Here is an 18,555-nt window from a genome sequence, read left to right as displayed (position 1 = left end):
GTTGCGCTGATTTTTCGGCACAATTCACCCGAAGTTGGCAAAACCAGCACAAAAGATCGTGGAATTTTAAGCACAAATTACATTCAGTACAAATCGAATTTCCTCGATCTTTTGCGTTAGTTTAAAAAACAATGTGCTATAAGAAGGCCCCGCCCACAGAACTGGCCATGCCCCCAGATCAAATTATTCACCATCGAGAGTTTCCACTAGTTGCGCATGTCTGCAGGCATTCGAGGAGGCTCTAAAAATTAAGGTATTTTTTGGGATGCAAAGATACTAATAGGTATATACAGTTTTAAAATTTACTAACAAACTACTGTACACCAATATAACTAGAAAATAGTTCTGAGCTTTTTTTTAAACTCATCTTCAGTTATTTAAAATCAGGTTACTCACAGGTGGTAGTCTAGAAACTGATTGAAATGTTTATTTTTGTGATAAACCCATTTTCAGCTGTATTAATCAAAGTGCACCAAGTAACCACTCTTAAATATATCAAGGAATTTTTTTAAAGCAAAATTTAACAATTACATTCTGAAATGCTGCCTGACTGCACTCGTTCATGACAGATTTTACAGTCGACGATATGCAAATGATTTTGAGAGGAAACGAGAGAGAAAAAAACTTCTCAAAACTAGCACCATTTTGGGCACAATTTGTGCCCCGATCGCTGATTGTACCCAAAGCAGAAACTCTACCCCTTGGTCTGTTTTCACAACATGTACATGCTTCACACGTGTAATGCTTCTCTGTCTTATATATAAATGCAGTATTATAGACTTTCTTCTGCCAGCCGCCTGTTGTACCAACAAACATTTGTCCTATTGTAACGGAAAATAGGCAGCAGTTGCATCCTGCTGAAACTCTGTATACTTTGTGATGTTGTGTAGTTTGAGGGGTTGGAACCAGTGACGTAGAAAGCACTTGGCCCAAACAGACTTAATTTAAATACTGTTAGGGGTGCGGTGACATCTTGCTCTTCATTTTCTCACATTCAGTTGTACAGGATATTAATTTCTAAAGGTCAGTCTGTGAAATGAGCATCCAATATTTCTAGAGAATCAGTTGTGGCAGTAGCTGATTTAATGGGCACAGGCAAGTACAGTACATTGAATCTGCAATATTTCAACCGTTTTCACTCATTTGTTTTTACTAATACTAATTCCGGCTCACTGAGCTAACTGTTCAATCCTCCTATTCTCCAGCACCATAATGAGCACCAGTGGACTCCCCATTGGGAATTTCTCTGAGATATCCCAATAATAATAGATAATCAAGGGGCTATAGGGAGGGAGGAACTTAAAACAATCTCTATCACTAGAGAAAAAGTACTAAGCAAACTAATGAGGCTAAAGGCCAACAAGTCCCCTGGACCTGATGACCTACATCCTAGGGTCTTAAAAGAAGTGGCTGCAGAGATAGCAGATGCGTTGGTTGTAATCTACCAAAATTCCCTGGATTCTGGAGAGGTCCCAGCGGATTGGAAAACCGCAAAAGGTAACGCCCCTATTCAAGAAAGGAGGGAGACAGAAAGCAGGAAACTATAGGCCAGTTAGCCTAACATGTCATTGGGAAAATGCTGGAATCCATTATTAAGGAGGTAATAGCAGGACATTTAGAAAATCATAAGACAATCAAGCAGAGTCAACATGGTTTTATGAAAGGGAAATCGTGTTTGACAAATTTGCTAGAGCTCTTTGAGGATGTAACAAACAGTGGATAAAGGGGAACCAGTAGATGTAGTGTATTTGGATTTCCTGAAGGCATTCGATAAGGTGCCACATAAAAGGTAACTGCACAAGATAAGAGCGCACGGGGTTGGGGGTAATATTTTGGCATGGATAGGGGATTGGCTAACTAACAGAGGGTCGGGATAAATGGGTCATTTTCCGGTTGGCAACTAGTAACAAGTGGGGTGCCACAAGGATCAGTGCTGGGTCCTCAACTATTTACAATCTATATTAATGACTTGGATGAAGGGACCGAGTGTACTGTAGCCAAATTTGCTGATGATACAAAGATGGGTGAGTTGCAAGTTGTGAGGGGGACACAAAGGGCTTGATTTTGTTACTGGGGCGGGCTGGGGTCGTGTAATCCGCTTTTCGTGTTAGCCACCCAATTCTAAATCGATGTGGGAGAATGATGCGATTTTAACTTAAGTGGGCAACTGAGTTCCAGCGTGTGGGAACCCATGGCCCAATTAGTTTTTTCAGTTTGAAACTCGCCTCCGATGACATCATCATTGCTGCTGCATTTAAGGTTTGCAACAAACCTTGCTACTTCTGCAGACTGACAACCTTTTGGCCTTTCATGTTAGAGGGACCTGGAAGCAGAATGACCAGCGAGAGACCTAGGTCTGCTCCCAGGTTTGATGACGTCGTCCTGCAAGCTTTAGTGGAGGGAGCAAGAGCCAATAAAGAGGTGCTCTTTGCTTCTTCAGGGAGGAAGAAGCCTCCCCAGCAGACCAAGGCTGTGTGGGTCCAGGTGGCCCAGGAGGTCAACTCTTTGTCGATAACCCGCAGAACCTGGCTTCAGTGCAGGAAGAGGATTCATGACCTTCTGCGCATTGGAAAAGTGAGTATGACTTTCCCATCACCCTCAATCTGATTCCCATTGCCTCTCCTCACCAGCACTCAGCTTTAGCAATCTCTTCCTCCACATCCCACTTGACACTCACATCCATGCACCCTTACCCATTCCCTCTCTCTCTATCGTCACATTCACCTAACTATTCGACTATGCAGCCCTCACACTCCTTATCACTGTGATGCTATGAAAACAACTTACAAAACACAGGGAGGGCCCTTGGTCTTGCCACCTCACTCCATCTTTGCCTCCTTCTAAGCATCTATGCTATGGATTCTCTACACTCACTCCTTCATTCTCACTCAAACTCCACTTGTCTCCCTCATTGCAGGAAAAGAGAGCTCACAATAAGAGGGAAAGAGCGAGGACAGGAGGAGGGCCACCCTCAGTAGCCCAGCTCACCCCCTTGAAAGGATTCGCAAATTTCATGTCTCCCCTGAAGATTTACTTCTGGCTTATTGGAGAAACCCTGGCTGGACTGAGTTTAAAATCCAGGGCTCCAGGGCCCAACAAGATGGCTACGGTGAACCTCATGGCCAAGGCCTGCAAAGTTCAGGTTTGGACTGAAAAAGAAGGAATGTTCCAGAAATTACAAGGCAGACAGGCCTTCTGCATTTATGTACGAGAAGCAAACCGTGGCATTCGGGCCTCTGATTAAAACCCATCAAGGCCGTTTGCACAGATAATCAACGGGTAATAGCTGCATTCAGACCTTCGTTAGCTGACTTCAACACTGATTGGAAACGATCAACGGGGCATTCAAACTGGAATGGCCCCATCACAAGACCAGTTACACAAAGGAAAACAGGACGTTCAAAAACCGATTAACCAGCCATCCAGGTCGATGGGCCCAGAACGGTTTCCTTTGTATAGACTTCAATACGTCCAGGTCAGACAAAGAAACAGGCTGATCTGGCGAGTGATAAGGGCTCCCAGAAAGGGGTAGAAGTAGTCCCTCAGGAAGTCATATCTCTCTCTCTCGCCTGGACTCCAGTGCCCTGCCTTACCATCAAGAAGATAGACGACGAAGAGCCCATCCAGGGAAGCAGGATACCGACAGCTACCTTTGAATCACTGGGGTATCTCTGCTCTGGGCGGTGAAAACCCTAAAGACATCGGCAGGCAACGGGGCACGGAGCAGGCGTTGTAACATCCGAGACTGGTGAGCATAAACTTTCTGGCCCAGCGCAAGACAACTTAGATAGGTGTAAATGGTGGGAGTTAAGGGGATTGCTAAAATTGTCATTAGTCCTTTTCCCTCGATGTGTCCGTTTCTCCTCCCCCGCTAAGTGTAATTGTGTTACATACATTGTGATTTTTCTCTGTATAGTGTTTATTTTTCTCTATTTTCAATAAACATTGGTTTTCTTTGCACCAAACCACTGGTCTCATTTTGTTTATATCGCTGCTCGTAATAAGTCCGGTGGTCAGAACCAGAGGGGAAGCGATTCGAACCGCACGGGGCTGGAGCAGCTCAGATACGCCTGACTGGCCAGACACAAACCCCAAACCAAAACCCCCTACACCCTGGGAGGAGGCAGTCCTAGAGATCGTGGGAGTGGAGGACGATGCGCAAGTGGGGGACGGACAGACGGGTGCATGACAGCAAGCTGGTGACAGAATAGCTTTCCATCTCTCTCATTGACATTGCATGAGTCACTGATAATGATTCTGAAGCTCTAACAGGTGGACTTATGATCATCTGCAATATGCAATTTGCATGTAACCTTGGCATCATATCTCGGACTCTTTCCTTTACTCCCCCACAGGACCATCGACCGCACCTGTCCCCACTATCCAGACTCCTCAGAGGAAGCTGCAACCTCTTGAGGGCGCAGCATCAGCAGAATTCAACGCACCCAGCACCAGCGCAGACACTCACACCTCGGTGGGACCTTCGCGAGATATAGTGTCGTCACCTGGTGTATCACAGCTCACAAGTGAGCATCAGCAGATGGTGGAGACAGGGACAGCAGTGGAGAGTCCTCGTTGGAGGGTGCAGGATTCTGCCAGCTCGGCTCAGCTGCATGTCGGCTCTCTGCCTCTGGGTCTATCCACAAGATCAGTGGTGCTGGAACTTCAGGAACAGATGCAGGAGTCTCTGGCAGGTTTTGTCTCCAGGGTCGCTGTGAGTGTGGAGCGAATGGAGGAGTCCATTGCGAACATGAGCAGAGCCTTTGTGGTGTCATTGGCGCATGAACGCACCACCATGGAAAGGATGGCAATCTCCATGGAGGTGATAAGTCGCCAGAGTGCAGAAAACATGGTGAGTGTTCTGAATAGAAATGACATCTCTGGAGGAGCGATGGTCATCTATTGAACAGAGAAACCAGACCTTCATGGAAGTCCTTCTGAGTAGGACTGCCAGTACAGATACGGGTCCCCATTGCCCCCCTGATGTGCAGCAAGGTGCTCTCCAGTCACTTGCAGGCGCTGAGAGGGACCTGACCCATGGGAGGGAAGTTGGCGGCAGACATCAAGGAAGTGGGGGTTCCTCTCCAAGCGCTCACACTTCCATGCCACTGCAGAGCCCTCGGTCAGAGCCCCACCAGAGTCCACACCCAACTGAGGTCGGCGTCTCAACCCCTGCACAGCCGCAGGAGCAGCAGACTGTTGGCGAGCCATCACAGGTTCGCCACCCCAGAGGACGCCCGCCAAAAGTGTCGAGACAAGAGCAGCAAGAAAGTGAGCAAGGGGCCTCCACATCTGCTGAAGCCACAGGGGAAGCACCACGTAGGAGCACGCGTAAGAGAAAGATGCTGCACAAATAGTCACAAGGGTAGTCACTTGGCTGAAATTTGATGTTTAATATTAAAAAGTCATCAGATGGTTACTGTAAATAAAAAATCTGATGACTACTGCTGCAGTTGTGGTGTGTGTCATTTCGCTAATGGGACTTCCACATTGAGGGCTTAGGATTACTTGGTATATGCCTCAGTTGAGGAAGCGCTCAGTGAAGGTGGCGAGAGGGGTTTCCCAGGAGGTCACACTGGAGATGGGTGTGAGGCTCCAAACTTCCACAGCTGTGGTTATGCCTTCGAAAAGTTCCCCCAGTCCTGAAACAACAAAGTCCTGCCACCTGCAAATGATGGCTGATCAAATATCCTATTTAATGGTGGAGCTGCAGCTGATAGTCAGCAATCCAACTGTGCTCCCGCCAGGTTTCACAGTCGTGTTTCAGAGCAGGCATGCTTCACGTGGGAAAAGGGTTAAAATCACAAAGGCCTTTCAAAATGGGATAATAGAGGCAATTTAGTGCTTGTTAAGGGCCTTTCCCGCGTCATGGAGGCGGGACCAGTAAACACGATTTCTTGAAAATTGCTTGAAGGCAGGATGGAGGCAGGGTTGGGCCCATCTGCCACTTTTTGCAATTTTAACACCCCACACGCTTCTATTCCCACCTCCACAGCCCTGTGAAATTCGAGCCCAAAGAGTCTGCAAAGGGATATAGAGAGGTTAAGTGAGTGGGCAAAAATTTGGCAGATGGAGTATAATGTGGGAAAATGTGAGGTTATCCACTTTGGAAGGAAGAATGAAAAAGCAAATTATTATTTAAATGGAGTGAGGCTACAAAATGCTGCAGTACAAATGGATCTGGGGTCCTAGTACATGAAACACAAAAACGTAGCATGCAGGTACAGCAAGTAATTAGGGAGGCTAATATAATGTTGGCCTTTATTGCAAGGGGGATGGAGAGAAGGAATTTCTTTGGAGGGTCGTGAATCTTTGGAATTCTCTACCCCAAGGAACTGTGGAGGCGAAGTCACTGAATATATTCAAGGCAGAGATCGACAGACATTTGAACTACAAGGGAGTCAAGGAGTATGGGGAGAGAGCGGGAAAGTGGTGTTGAGGACAAGATTGGATCAGCCATGATCTTATTGAATGGCGGAGCAGGCTTGAGGGGCCGATTGACCTACTCCTGCTTCTTATGTTCTTAAGGGGAAAACGACATACAGAGGGATTCTAGGCATGTCAGGCTGCATAAGGTGCCCTGTGGCTACCCCTGGAACCCTCATACTTGCATTTGCAGAGAGAGGAGACCAGACCGAGTTTTGGCAATTAGTCTATGTGGAGGAAAATGGGATCAAAGACCTGATGGCCCACCAAGAAATGTGAATACCCGATTAACAATAATGTTAGATGCTTCCTCAGACATACTCGATGCTTTCAGTGGCATTGCATGAGAAAGTATGCAGAGTAATCAACAGCCAACATACCGTTTTTGTCAGTGCGAACACTCAAAATATGCTATTTTAGCAATAAATTTGTGTTCTAATTAACAGTATGGAGCATTCATTTTACTCTTTAAGGCTATATTGATCAATTACAAGTGAGAGTATCGGATACTGAAGTCCATTATTGACCAATTATCAAGGCAGCCGACACATGCCTGGCATAATAAGTACATCATTTGGTTAGATTATTCAATACTTGTTCTGCATAAAACTTGTGATGCTCTGGACCAATTCTGTTTATAGCCTAAGCGGATGTATTGATTCAAAACTGTAACTGAACAAGCTGGGTTTAATTTAGTACATTAACACACTCAATAATATGTTGAATGAATATTTGACCAAATATTGTATAATTTGTTCTTGTATAGGTTTATTTATTTGACTATGTAATAGTTCCAATTTAATGAATATAATCAATTACAACCCCCACCCCCCCTTACTCAGCATATCATTTTATCAACATAGTTCCTGAAATCCTACAATATTGGGCAAGAGGTAGGTATTATACAAGACAGTCTGAGTTAAACATTAGCAGGTAAAATGGGAAAATTAGTTGCTTAAAAAGTCTTCCAAAAATGATGCCTGAATTCTATACAGTATTTAGTTCAAAAGCCTGCAATTAAAGTTTGAAGTGACTTATATCAGACCTCCATGATGGAGCCATTAACCCCAAAGGTGACATAATATCAAATGACCACGGGACATCAAATATTGTGATAAAAAATTCCTATTTCTGTTTATTCAGGTTTGGCCCAGTGGCTGTCCCTTTAAATCTAGTTACAATACACAAGGGGCAGAAATTTTGATGGCACGCTGCAGGCTGGAAGTGAGGTGCTTTCACCCACCATAATGTTGCAGCACTGACCCCATCATAAATCACATGGTCGGATACTGAAATGAGTGTAGGCTGTGTAAATCCTCTTGCAACTTCTTAGATATGCTGGGGGGGGTGGGCATTGTGGGTAGGTGTAGAAGGTGGCGGAAAAAATGTTAAGAGGCAGGAGTTAGAGTTAGGCCCCAAGTAGGCTCTGGCTGGTTACCAGAACAATGGTTGGGAATAGCTGGGAGAGAGGCGGAGTTGTGATGCAACAGCGGGATATAAAAGACGCTGCTGCACAAAGAGGCAATGGAAGCACAGAAGCAAGCAACCTGGGCAAGAAGGATGAGAGCCAGACTGAAGAGAAGAGCAACAAACTTCAGGGAATCCGACCTGGATGTCCTCCTAACAGAGATATCCAGAAGGAAGAACAGGCTGTGTGAGGACCAAGACCCACATAGCATGTGGTACACATTTTGTAGAGGGAAGGAGCTGTGGCAGTGAGTCCTACTTCCTTGATTTCCAGGGCTACTTTGCAGTACAGAAAGTTCAATAGCTCTATTTCCTATTCATATCCTTGAAAGGAATGTACCAATGTTTATATGTAAAAGTAAGAGAGGTTACATTTTTCCATAGGTAATTTTGCTCATGAATGACTACATTATTGTATTAAAGATCCATGATTTCCATAGCAATGATTTTTGAAACCATAGAAAAGGCAAAATAGTAAATGGGTTATAAAAAGAGATTTTTGATAAATGTTTCTCTATTTAGATAACTTTGTAGAGATTCTTTACTTGTTTACAAAATAGTGGCTTTTTAAGCCTCCAGAGGTCATTAAAAGTCAACCACATAGTGTGGGACTGGAATCATGTATTGACCAGACGGGTAGGGGTGGCAGGGATAAGTGAACCAGTTGGGCTTAATGACAATTCAACAGGCTTTATGGTCATTTTGTTTCTCGGGTCAGCTCACAAATGACCAGATTTATTGAATTCAATTTCACAATTTGCCATGGTAGGATTTGAATTTACAACCTTTGTCAATCCAGTAGCAGGGACTCTACACTATTGTACCTACCATCATGGCAGCACATCATTACAAGGACTGCAGTGGGGCAAGAGAAACACTGACAACCACTTTCTCAGGGCAGTTATTATGATTAGCCAATATATGCAAATTTGCCAGTGTTGCACACATTCCATTAAAAAAATTAGAGGAGTCCATAAGCAATGTGTGTTACATCAGAGATATAGTAGACCATTACAATTAGGGCTCGTGTATTTTCTTTTGGTTTTTATTTATAGAATCATATAGCTTATAATTTTGCTACATATTTTGTTTTATCTATAAAATTGGTACACATACACTTAGAGTGTATTTAACTTTCAGTTATTGTCATAGTGAAATAAAGCCAAAGCAAGTGAAATTTAGCCTCACCATACTAAGTATTGTTGGTGAACTGCTGCCATAAATAACAAGTCTTGTTTTCCTCACCAAGGACATTTTGTTTCAACTGGTGTCTTTGTTAAAATTTAAACACCAGAATCCCTGTCCTGGAAACATCTTGTTTATCCACTTCCTTTTCAAACTCTTACTCTTGATATTTTTAGGAATCTCTGACAGCTACTTCCCTTACTGTTGGGAAATGTTATCTTACCTCTCTCACTGGCGTCATCCACCAGAATAATCTCCTCTAATAAATGCCGCGGCGACCTGATTATCACGCTGTGCACAGTGCGTAACAGCGTGCTCCACGCTTCATTGTGAAAAACTATCACCACACTTGTCTTTGGCAGGCCTTCAGGATATACTTTTGTTTTACATCTAAAGAAAACAGAAAAATACAGGGTAATGGGCAAACAGTGATTTTTACATGCTATCTTCTACATAAAACCTTGCTGTACACATTAGCTTCTGACAAATGACTGAACTACAGAAGTGTTCCATAAGCAAAAATACACATGTTCAGTTTCAAAATGCACAAAATGCACTCTAATTATTTTGTCTACAAATTCTATGATACAAGTTGTGGCAGCAGAGAAGACTGGGAACAAAGAGAAAAAGAAAGTCAAACAGACTAGAAAAATACACTAATATGCCAGTACACCACTTCTTTTTGGGCAGTCCCTCGGAACCGAGGATGACTTGCTTCCACACTAAAAATGAGTTTGCAGGTGGCTGATGAGTCCAATATGGGACCTACAGTCTCTGTCACAGGTGGGGTAGACAGTGGTTGAAGGGGCGGGTGGGGTGCTTGGGTTGACGTGCGCTCCTTGCGCTGCCTGTGCTTGGCTTCTGCTTGCTCCCGGCGAAGAGACTCGAGGTGTTCGGTGCCTTCCTGGATGCTTCTCCTCCACTTTGTGTGGTCTTGGGCCAGGGATTCCCAGGTGTCGGTGGGGATGTGACACTTTTTCAAGGAGACTTTGAGGGTGTCCTTGAAGCATTACCTCTGCCCGCCTGGGGCTCTCTTGCCGTGCCGGAGCTCAGAATAGAGCGCTTCTTTTGGGAGCCTCGTATCGGGCTGCAGACAATATGACCCGTCCATCAGAGCTGATTGAGCGTGGTCAAAGCTTCGATGCTGGCCTGAGCAAGAACACTGACATTGGTGCGCCTATCCTGCCAATGGATTTGCAGGATCTTGCGGAGGCAGCGTTGGTGGTACCTCTCCAGTGCTTTGAGGTGCCTGCTGTACATGGTCCATGTCTCTGAGGCATACAGCAGGGCAGGTATTACTGCTGCCCTGTAGACCATGAGCTTAGTGCCGGGTTTGAGGTCCTGGTCTTCAAACACTCTCTTCCTCAGGCGACCGAAGGCTGCACTGGCACACTGAAGGCGGTGTTGGACTTTGTCGTCGACGTCTGCCCTTGTTAACAGTAGGCTCCAGAGGTATGGAAAGTGGTCTACGTTGTCCAAGGCCTTGTCGTGGATTTTGATAATCGGGGGGCAGTACTGTGTGGCGGGGGCAGGTTGGTAGAGGACCTTTGTCTTACAGATGTTTAGTGCAAGGCCATGAATATGCCAGTACAGCAACATCTACAACACCCCTGCTGGAAACTATTTTCCAGTATGGCACATCTGCCTGACAATACAGACATTTTTAAAAAGTACTGTAATTCAGGTCATAAAATAATTGGCTACAATATTACAAAGGTAAGGGTACATATGGTCTTCGCTAGAAAACAAAGTGTTGTCATTTGCTAGGATATGGGTAACCATCATTCTGAATAAACTAAAGGCACTACAAGTTCTCTGCCACTTTGTGCAAGAAAATAATACTTGACCCATTTACATACCCACCTTATCACATTATTGAAACATTTCAAAGCATTTAATAAAATTAATTACTTTTCTGGAGTACAGTGACTGTTATATAGGTAAACCTTATTGTACATATAGCATTGAAGAAGAAAACCACTCAGTCCAAACATGTTCATTGCACAAATAGCATATAATCCACCCCATCATGGGCTCTACCTAACCCATGTAACCTCTAACTCAAGTTAAATCAAGCAAAACGCCACAACTGTCCGTTTAATCTTACATTTTACATTATTCATTCTAGACCAGATGTCTTCCTTGACCACAACACTTCCACGAGCCCAGTGACTCAGGAAATACCATGTTCTAGGCTGTAAAATCACTGTGCTTATTCTTCTAACTACTGGTGAAAAGTAGCATATAACAATTTGTAACGCTGAACACACTGCTTATTTTACTCATGGTTTTTGCTGTCTCCCCATCAATAACACTAATTTGTATGCAGATAACAATGCAGTACTACTTCAAATTTCCTCGTTATTCAAACAGTAAATGTAGCCTGTGTAAATAAAACAAAGTGGAAATAGGCAAAGCAAAAAAGCTGTCAAATAGAAGGTGTACACTTGTATTCACAACTCTTTTCTCAAAATAGGCATTTAAAAAAGCTCTGTAGGTCTTCCTAAAGAAACTCAAAACAGTATATTACTTCAGAATAAATTGAATCAGTTTAGTTGACTACTTCTGTGCAATATTCAAAAACCCATTTTCCATGCTGTTTTGTAAATGTGCAAATAATTGCACTGTAATTCTTCCAGTATTCCATTTATGAGGACCAGCAGAATTATAATTAATTTTAACTGATTAACTTATAATTGACTGTATTTAATAATGGATTCATTTCATACCAAAAGCACCTAAATTAACACATGGCACTTCTGTTGGGCTGCTACAATTTCTGAAGTTGAAGTTGAAGTTCCTATTGTTGTGTGCATCACTTGGACAATTTTCACAAAAGGCTTCAGATGTAAATCATTCATCTTTGAAGCCTTTAAGAAACACCATTCTTGTGGAACTACAGCCGATTTATATGGTGATAATTTTAAATGGCCATTGTTTAAATGTAGAACTTAGAAGCTTGTAGGCCAGAAATTCCAGTTAACAGAAGGGAACTGCAAGAATGGATCTGTCGACATATCCGTTTACTTAATTTTTCTTTTCAAGTTTTAAAGATAAGAAAAAATGAAAAACTTGCATTTGCATGTAACAATCTTCACATCCTTAGGATGATTCAAAGCATTTTACAACCAATGAATTACTTTTGAAGTGTAGTCACTATTGCTTTATAGGCAACATGGTTATTTGCACAAAGCACATTTCTGTAAACAGCAAATGGATGAAAGACCAGATAATGGCCTGGGTTTTGTGGTCAGCGGCAAAGGAACGATGCTCGCCATTCACTACGCTGACAGCTGCGCAGAGTTTTCGCTGGCCTTTGAGCAGAGAGTTGCTGTCATCGGGCATCTAATTCAGCGTGGTGCCCTCGACGGGGGAGTTGTGAAGAGAGAGCAGGACAAGCAACAGCTTAGCTCTTCAACCAATCAGATTGAAGAATCCTCACTGAGCCACGCAGAGTCTAAACCAAAAAGTATAAACAAGGAAGTATAAATTAGATTTAAATCATGTACAGAAAGTGAAATAAAGAGAGGGAACGAAAGATGGGATTGAGAGAGACAGATAAAAGAGTCAGACAGAAAAAGTAATCTCCAACTCAAATTAAATTCTCAAGGAATGAGACTCCACACTTATAAAATTACATTTTCAGTGCTAGAGAGGTTGTTTGGCAGTAATTATGACACTGTTAAAAATTCACTTACACCTGAATGCACCAGCTCCAACTTTTTCTGCTGTGTTTAGTGGGTAAGTACCGCAAGTTCACGCTCTTATGTTGATTTCAATGCCGAGTATCGGCAAGGTACCGGTATAGCGCAGCTGGTGGAAGAGCAGGGTAACTCTGACTGCAACTTCCAGATTTCCACATTTAATTGCACGTGTGCATACTCTGGAAATTGCTGTCGTATTTACTCCATAATAACAGCGGCCATGGTTAGCCTCACCATTATTTTTAACGTAAAATCCAGGCCAATCTATTTTGGTGGTGCTGGTTGAGGGAGGAATGTTGGTTAAAACACGGAGTACTCCCTCTCTTCTTCAAAAAGTGCACGAGATCTTTAATATCTACATAAGCAGGCAATGGAGGGCTCTGTTTTATGCTCCATCCAAAAAGACAAGACCTCCAACTGTAACAGTCTCAGTGCTGCATTGGAGACTTCATTCTTTCACTATATAGAATGAATGAAAGCATCAAGACAGTACGACTGTTTTCCGGTTTGAGATGCTTCATTAACCAGACTAAATCAAGGAGAGAAGAGTTTAGTCTTAAAGCTTCTCTGTATGGAAAATAAAAACAAATAATTGCAAAAGATTTTTGATTACAAAAACTGAAATTTGCAATCATACATGACATTTAGTGAAACATATGGGGCCAGAAATTAGGATCGGGTGCTTGCCGCGTGTGCAAGCCCCCGATCTGCACTCACCCTGCGCGCTAACATCTGAAGCCCGGGCCTGCTTGCATTTCCTGTCACTGGCCCGGTTCAGATGTCGGCGCGATGTGCTTACCTGATCCAACAGCGTAGTTAGTGCAATGTGCCGGCTGGGATCAGGTGAGCACTCTGCAGCCAATCAGGGAAGGGGAAACTCATTCATGAGTTTGATAGTAAAGACCGTCAAACTCATGAAAAGTACAGGCGCCCAAAAGACTAGTTTAACTTAAATTAAAATAAAAAAAAACATCCCAATAAATAAATAAACTATAAATAACTTTAAAAAAACTATTTAAAACAATGAATACAATTTTTGAAATTTTTTTTTTTTTTACGTATTCGGGTCTAAAAATAAACTTACCTTACTGTAAAGTCCTTAAAAACAATGAAGCTGTGGAAAAAATGTAATAATTTTAAATAATAGACCACTTACCTCCAAGAATCCACTGCTTACGCCTCCTTTTTTCATTTCCAAAAAGTTCAGGCCCTTGCACACGCGCAAACCTGTCTAAACGAAGGAAGTTCAACGCGTGCGCGCAGGACCTCTTAACCCCTTAGTTCGGTGGAGAGGAAATGCCGGTTTCCCGCGCATGCGCTGTGCATGCTGGAATCCGGCACTTCCAACGGGCCCACGCGTGAGTACACCGTCCGTACTCACGCGTTGGGACCGGAATTACTGGCCCGTTGTGATAGCCCACTAAAAAAATAAATCGATGCGCCTGTAGTGTCTCCAATATCTTTGCAAAATCCTCAACATCCCATGTCCAGCTCACTTGATCAAACTCCTTGCTTACAGCAGTTTTACAGCAACTGTAGGTGTGGTTCATTCTGCACCTTGTGCGTAGTACTTTGACTAAACAAGGCAACAATGAAGCCTCAAGTAATAGGGAGAGCACTGAAACATAATACATTAATAGAAGATCTATCAGGTCAAAAAGAGAAAGGGTAGGCAAGAGAGAGCTGTGTGTGTGGAGGTTAAACTTCTCAAAAAATGAAGACCATGTCCAAGATCATTTAACAATCTTCCTCATTCTGAAAATTTCCACAAACAAATACAATGAAACTTTAATTATCCACCATAACGGAGGGGATACCCTGGCAGATAATGTCAGTAGTGGGGCTGTCCACTGATGACTCCACAAGGTTCAGCTCCATTCACATTCCTTAAATAATGAAGCAGCTAATGCCAACCTACAGTAGGACCTGGATAACATCCAGGCTTGGGCTGACAAGTGGCAGGTAGCATTTGTGCCACTTAAGTGCCAGATAATGATCATCTTGAATAAAAGAAAGTCGAGGCATTTCCCCTTGTCCTTCAACGGTACCACCATTACCAAGTTCCTCAACATCATAATTTTAAGGGTCACCACTGACCAAAAGGATAACAGGACTAGCCATATCAAGGGCAGAGTACGGTACTCATTGAGGAGTGGCTTACCTCCTGACCGCTCAAAGCCTCGCCACCATCTACAAGGCTAAAGTCAGAAGGGTGGTGGAATACTCATCACTCAGCTAGATGGGTGCAGCTGCAATAACATTCAAAAAGTTTGACACCATCTAAAAAATAAACATCCACCATACAGCACTCCCGCAGTACTGCAGTGAAGTGTCAGCCTAGATTAAGTGCTCAAGTTTCTGGACTAGGACTTGAATCCACAACCTCTGACTCAGAGGAAAAAGTGCTGCCACTGAGTCAAGGCTGACACTATCGAAATGTTTGTTTGATCGGTGCCCCTGGACTCGATATCTACCCCCTCCACCAGCGACTCAATGTACCTGCAGTATGTACAATCTACAGAATGCACAACAGCACCTCCCTCTCCTGCGATCTCCACTACTGAGAATGACAAGAGCAGCAATGTTGTGGGAACAATGTCACCTCCAAGTTCCCCTCTAAGTCAAACACCATCCTGACTTGGTCATATATCGCTGCTCCTTCATTATTGCTGGCTCAATATCCTGGAAAACCTACCTAGCAGCATTGAGAGTACCACCATAGCATAGTGGTTACGTTACTGGACTAGTAATCCAGAGGCCTAGACTAATGATCCAGAGTTCAAATCCCACCATGGCAGCTGCGGAATATAAATTCAGTTAATTAAATAAATCTGGAATAAAAAGCTAGTATCAGTAATGGCGATCATGAGAATTTCGTACCTTTCAGCCAGATTCCTCCATCACCATCCTATCCCAATGGCAGAGGTGGCGGCACAGTGGTATACAGTCGGGAGGGAGCGACCTGGGAGTCTTCAACATTGACTCCAGACGGACCCCATGAAGTTTCATGGCATCAGGTCAAACATGGGTAACCACTTGCTAACTACCACCTACCCCAGCAGATGAATCAGTACTCCTCCATGTTGAATACCACTTGGACAGCAAGGGCACCAAATGTACTCTGCAACTTTGAAGACTTCAATGTGGTGACTCAGTAGTACCAATACAGATCGAGCTGGCCAAGTCCTGAAGGACATAGCTGCCAGACTGGGCCTGCGGCAGGTGGTAAGAGAACCAACATGAGGGGAAAAACCTACTTGACCTCGTCCTCGCCAATCTACCTGTTGCAGGTGCATCTGTCCATGACAGTATTGCTAGCAGTGACCACCTCACAATGAGGCCACACTCCATCGTGTTGTGTGGCACTATCACCGAACAGGTCTAGCAGCTCAAAACTGGGCAACCATGAGGCAACTATGTTCTAATGAAGCTCAATGGAAGCTTAAGGAACAACACCTCATCTTTCGATTAGGCACTTTACAGCCTTCCGGACATAAGAAGCAGGAGTAGGCCATACAGCCCCTCAAGCCTGCTCTGCCGTTCAATAAGATCATGGTTGATCTTCAACCTTCTCTCCACTTCACTGCCATAACCCTTAATTCCTCTGGAGTCCAAAAATCTATCTATCTCAGTCTTGAATACACTCAACGACTGAGCATCCACAGCACTTTGGGGCAAAGAATTTCAAAGATTCACAACCCTCCCGAGTGAAGAAATCCCCCCCTCATCTCAGTCTTAAAAGACTGGCTCTTTATCCTGAGACTATGCCCCCTAGTTCTTGACTCTCCAGCCAGGGTAAACAATCTCTCAGCGTCTATCCTGTCAATCCCCCTCAGAATTTTATATGTTTCAATGAGCTCACCTCTTATTCTTCTAAACGCCAGAGTGTATCGGCCCAATCTCTCCTCATAGGGCAACCCCCTCATCCCAGGGATCAATCTAGTGCACCTTCACTGCACCGCCTCGAAGGCAAGTATATCCTTCCTCAGATAAGGAGACAAAAACTGTGGTCTCACCAGAGCCCTGTACAATTGTCGCAAGACTTCCTTACTCTTGTACTCCAACTGTCAAACAATAAAGGCCAACATGCCACTTGCCTTCCGAATTGCTTGCTGTACCTGCATGCTAGCTTTCTGTGTTTCTTGTACTAGGACACCCACATTTCTCTGAACACCAACATTTAAGTTTCTCACCATTTAAAAAATATTCAGTTTTTCTATTCTTCTGAGCAAAGTGAATAACCTCACATTTCCCCACATTATACTCCATCTGCCACCTTATTGCCCACTCACTTAACCTGTCTATATCCCTTTGCAGGCTCTTTGCATCCTCCTCACATCTTACTTTTCCACCAAGCTTTGCATCATCATCAAACTTGGATACATTGCACTCGGTTCCTTCATCTAAATCATGAATGTAGATTGTAAATAGCTGAGGCCCAAGCACTGATCCTTGCAGCACCCCACTAGTTGCAGCCTGCCAACCTGAAAATGACCTGTCTATCCCTACTCAGTTTTTTGTCTGTTAATCAAACCTTTGTCCATGCTAATACCTTATCCCCAACCCCATGTGCCCTTATCTTGCTTAAGAACCTTTTATGTAGAACCTCATCAAATGTCTCTTGGACTCAACATTGAGTTCAGCAATTTCAGAACATAACCACTGCTCCCATTTTTCCCAGACAGCAATTGCTGGTAATGACTCTGCTTTTGACATTTTCAGCTCCTCTAGACCCATCTTTCGTCTCTTTTATTGTCTCATTACCACCCCCATTTGTCTTGCACCATCATCCCTTTTGTCATTTAATCACTTCTGTCTTCCACCCATCACAAACCTTCCCTTTTGTTCTTTCCTTCCCTCCCCCCTTTCCCTGCCTCTGTACTTGCTTAAAACTGGTTACCAATGCTCCCTTTAAGTTGCGCGGCCGTGCTGTGCTCTAGGGGTGCCACGCAGCCGGAGAGGCGGCTTTTAAATTGAAAATAAACGCGCATGCTCGGACTTCTGAGTGGGCCACGCAGCCCGTTAAAGGGGTTGTGCGGCCCCCCAAAAATTATGGGGAACCATTGCCTGTTACATCTCTAACTTTTTACCAGTTCTGATGAAAGGTCATCGACCTGAAACATTAACACTGTTTCTCACTCCACAGACGCTGTCTGACCTGCTGAGTATTTCCAGTATTTTCTGTTTTTATTTTAAACTATTTGACCACATCAACCATGTCACTAATTAAAAAAGATAAAATAGTGAAGTGACCCAGACTTTAAAAATCCTCACTAAAAAGGTTAAAATAATAGTCGAGCTAAGAGAATAGCATATGCATCATAAATTGAAAATCATTACATTTATCTAAAGCTTTGGTAACTTTTAGAATATGCACTGAAGTGCTAAATATTGGAAAAGCTATATTAAGAATAAAAGCATAAAATCCTAAGATTATAATTCAAAATTGATGATTTAACAGACATCATGTTCCATAGATTAACATAAATATGCTTATGCCTAGTAATTACTCTAGATTCTCTGGGAGATTAGATTTGAGGTTGATGTAGTTTGTTCTTCTTGCTGCATCTGAATCTAATTTTCAGTATAGCAATTCAACTAGAAAAAAAGTTGGTCTGGAGTCAGCTTTACAAGAAAACAAAATGGAAATAAAGGTTGTCCAGCATTTCTATTGTAAAGCACGTAATAGCATCAGACTACCAGCTATTGGCGTCCATGAAGCATAAATGTTCATGCAGAACCCAATGTTTGACCAGAAGAATTGACTTGTGAT

General features: G+C 43.4%; 1 protein-coding gene across 2 annotated transcripts in view; it reads right to left on the bottom strand.

Moving 5' to 3' along the window:
* Positions 1-18,555, bottom strand: part of galnt1 (UDP-N-acetyl-alpha-D-galactosamine:polypeptide N-acetylgalactosaminyltransferase 1) — a 244,408-nt gene that overhangs the window by 102,184 nt on the left and 123,669 nt on the right. For both annotated transcript variants that reach the window (XM_085988177.1, XM_085988178.1), the window contains exon 4: positions 9,302-9,468. In XM_085988177.1, the coding sequence (XP_085844303.1) occupies positions 9,302-9,468 (167 nt within the window). The remainder of the gene's footprint in view (positions 1-9,301; positions 9,469-18,555) is intronic.

This window comes from Somniosus microcephalus, chromosome 5 (assembly GCF_052327205.1).
Source record: "Somniosus microcephalus isolate GS21.2 chromosome 5, FLI_Smic_1.0, whole genome shotgun sequence".
Taxonomy (NCBI): domain Eukaryota; kingdom Metazoa; phylum Chordata; class Chondrichthyes; order Squaliformes; family Somniosidae; genus Somniosus; species Somniosus microcephalus.
This window is presented reverse-complemented; position numbering and strand designations above follow the sequence as displayed.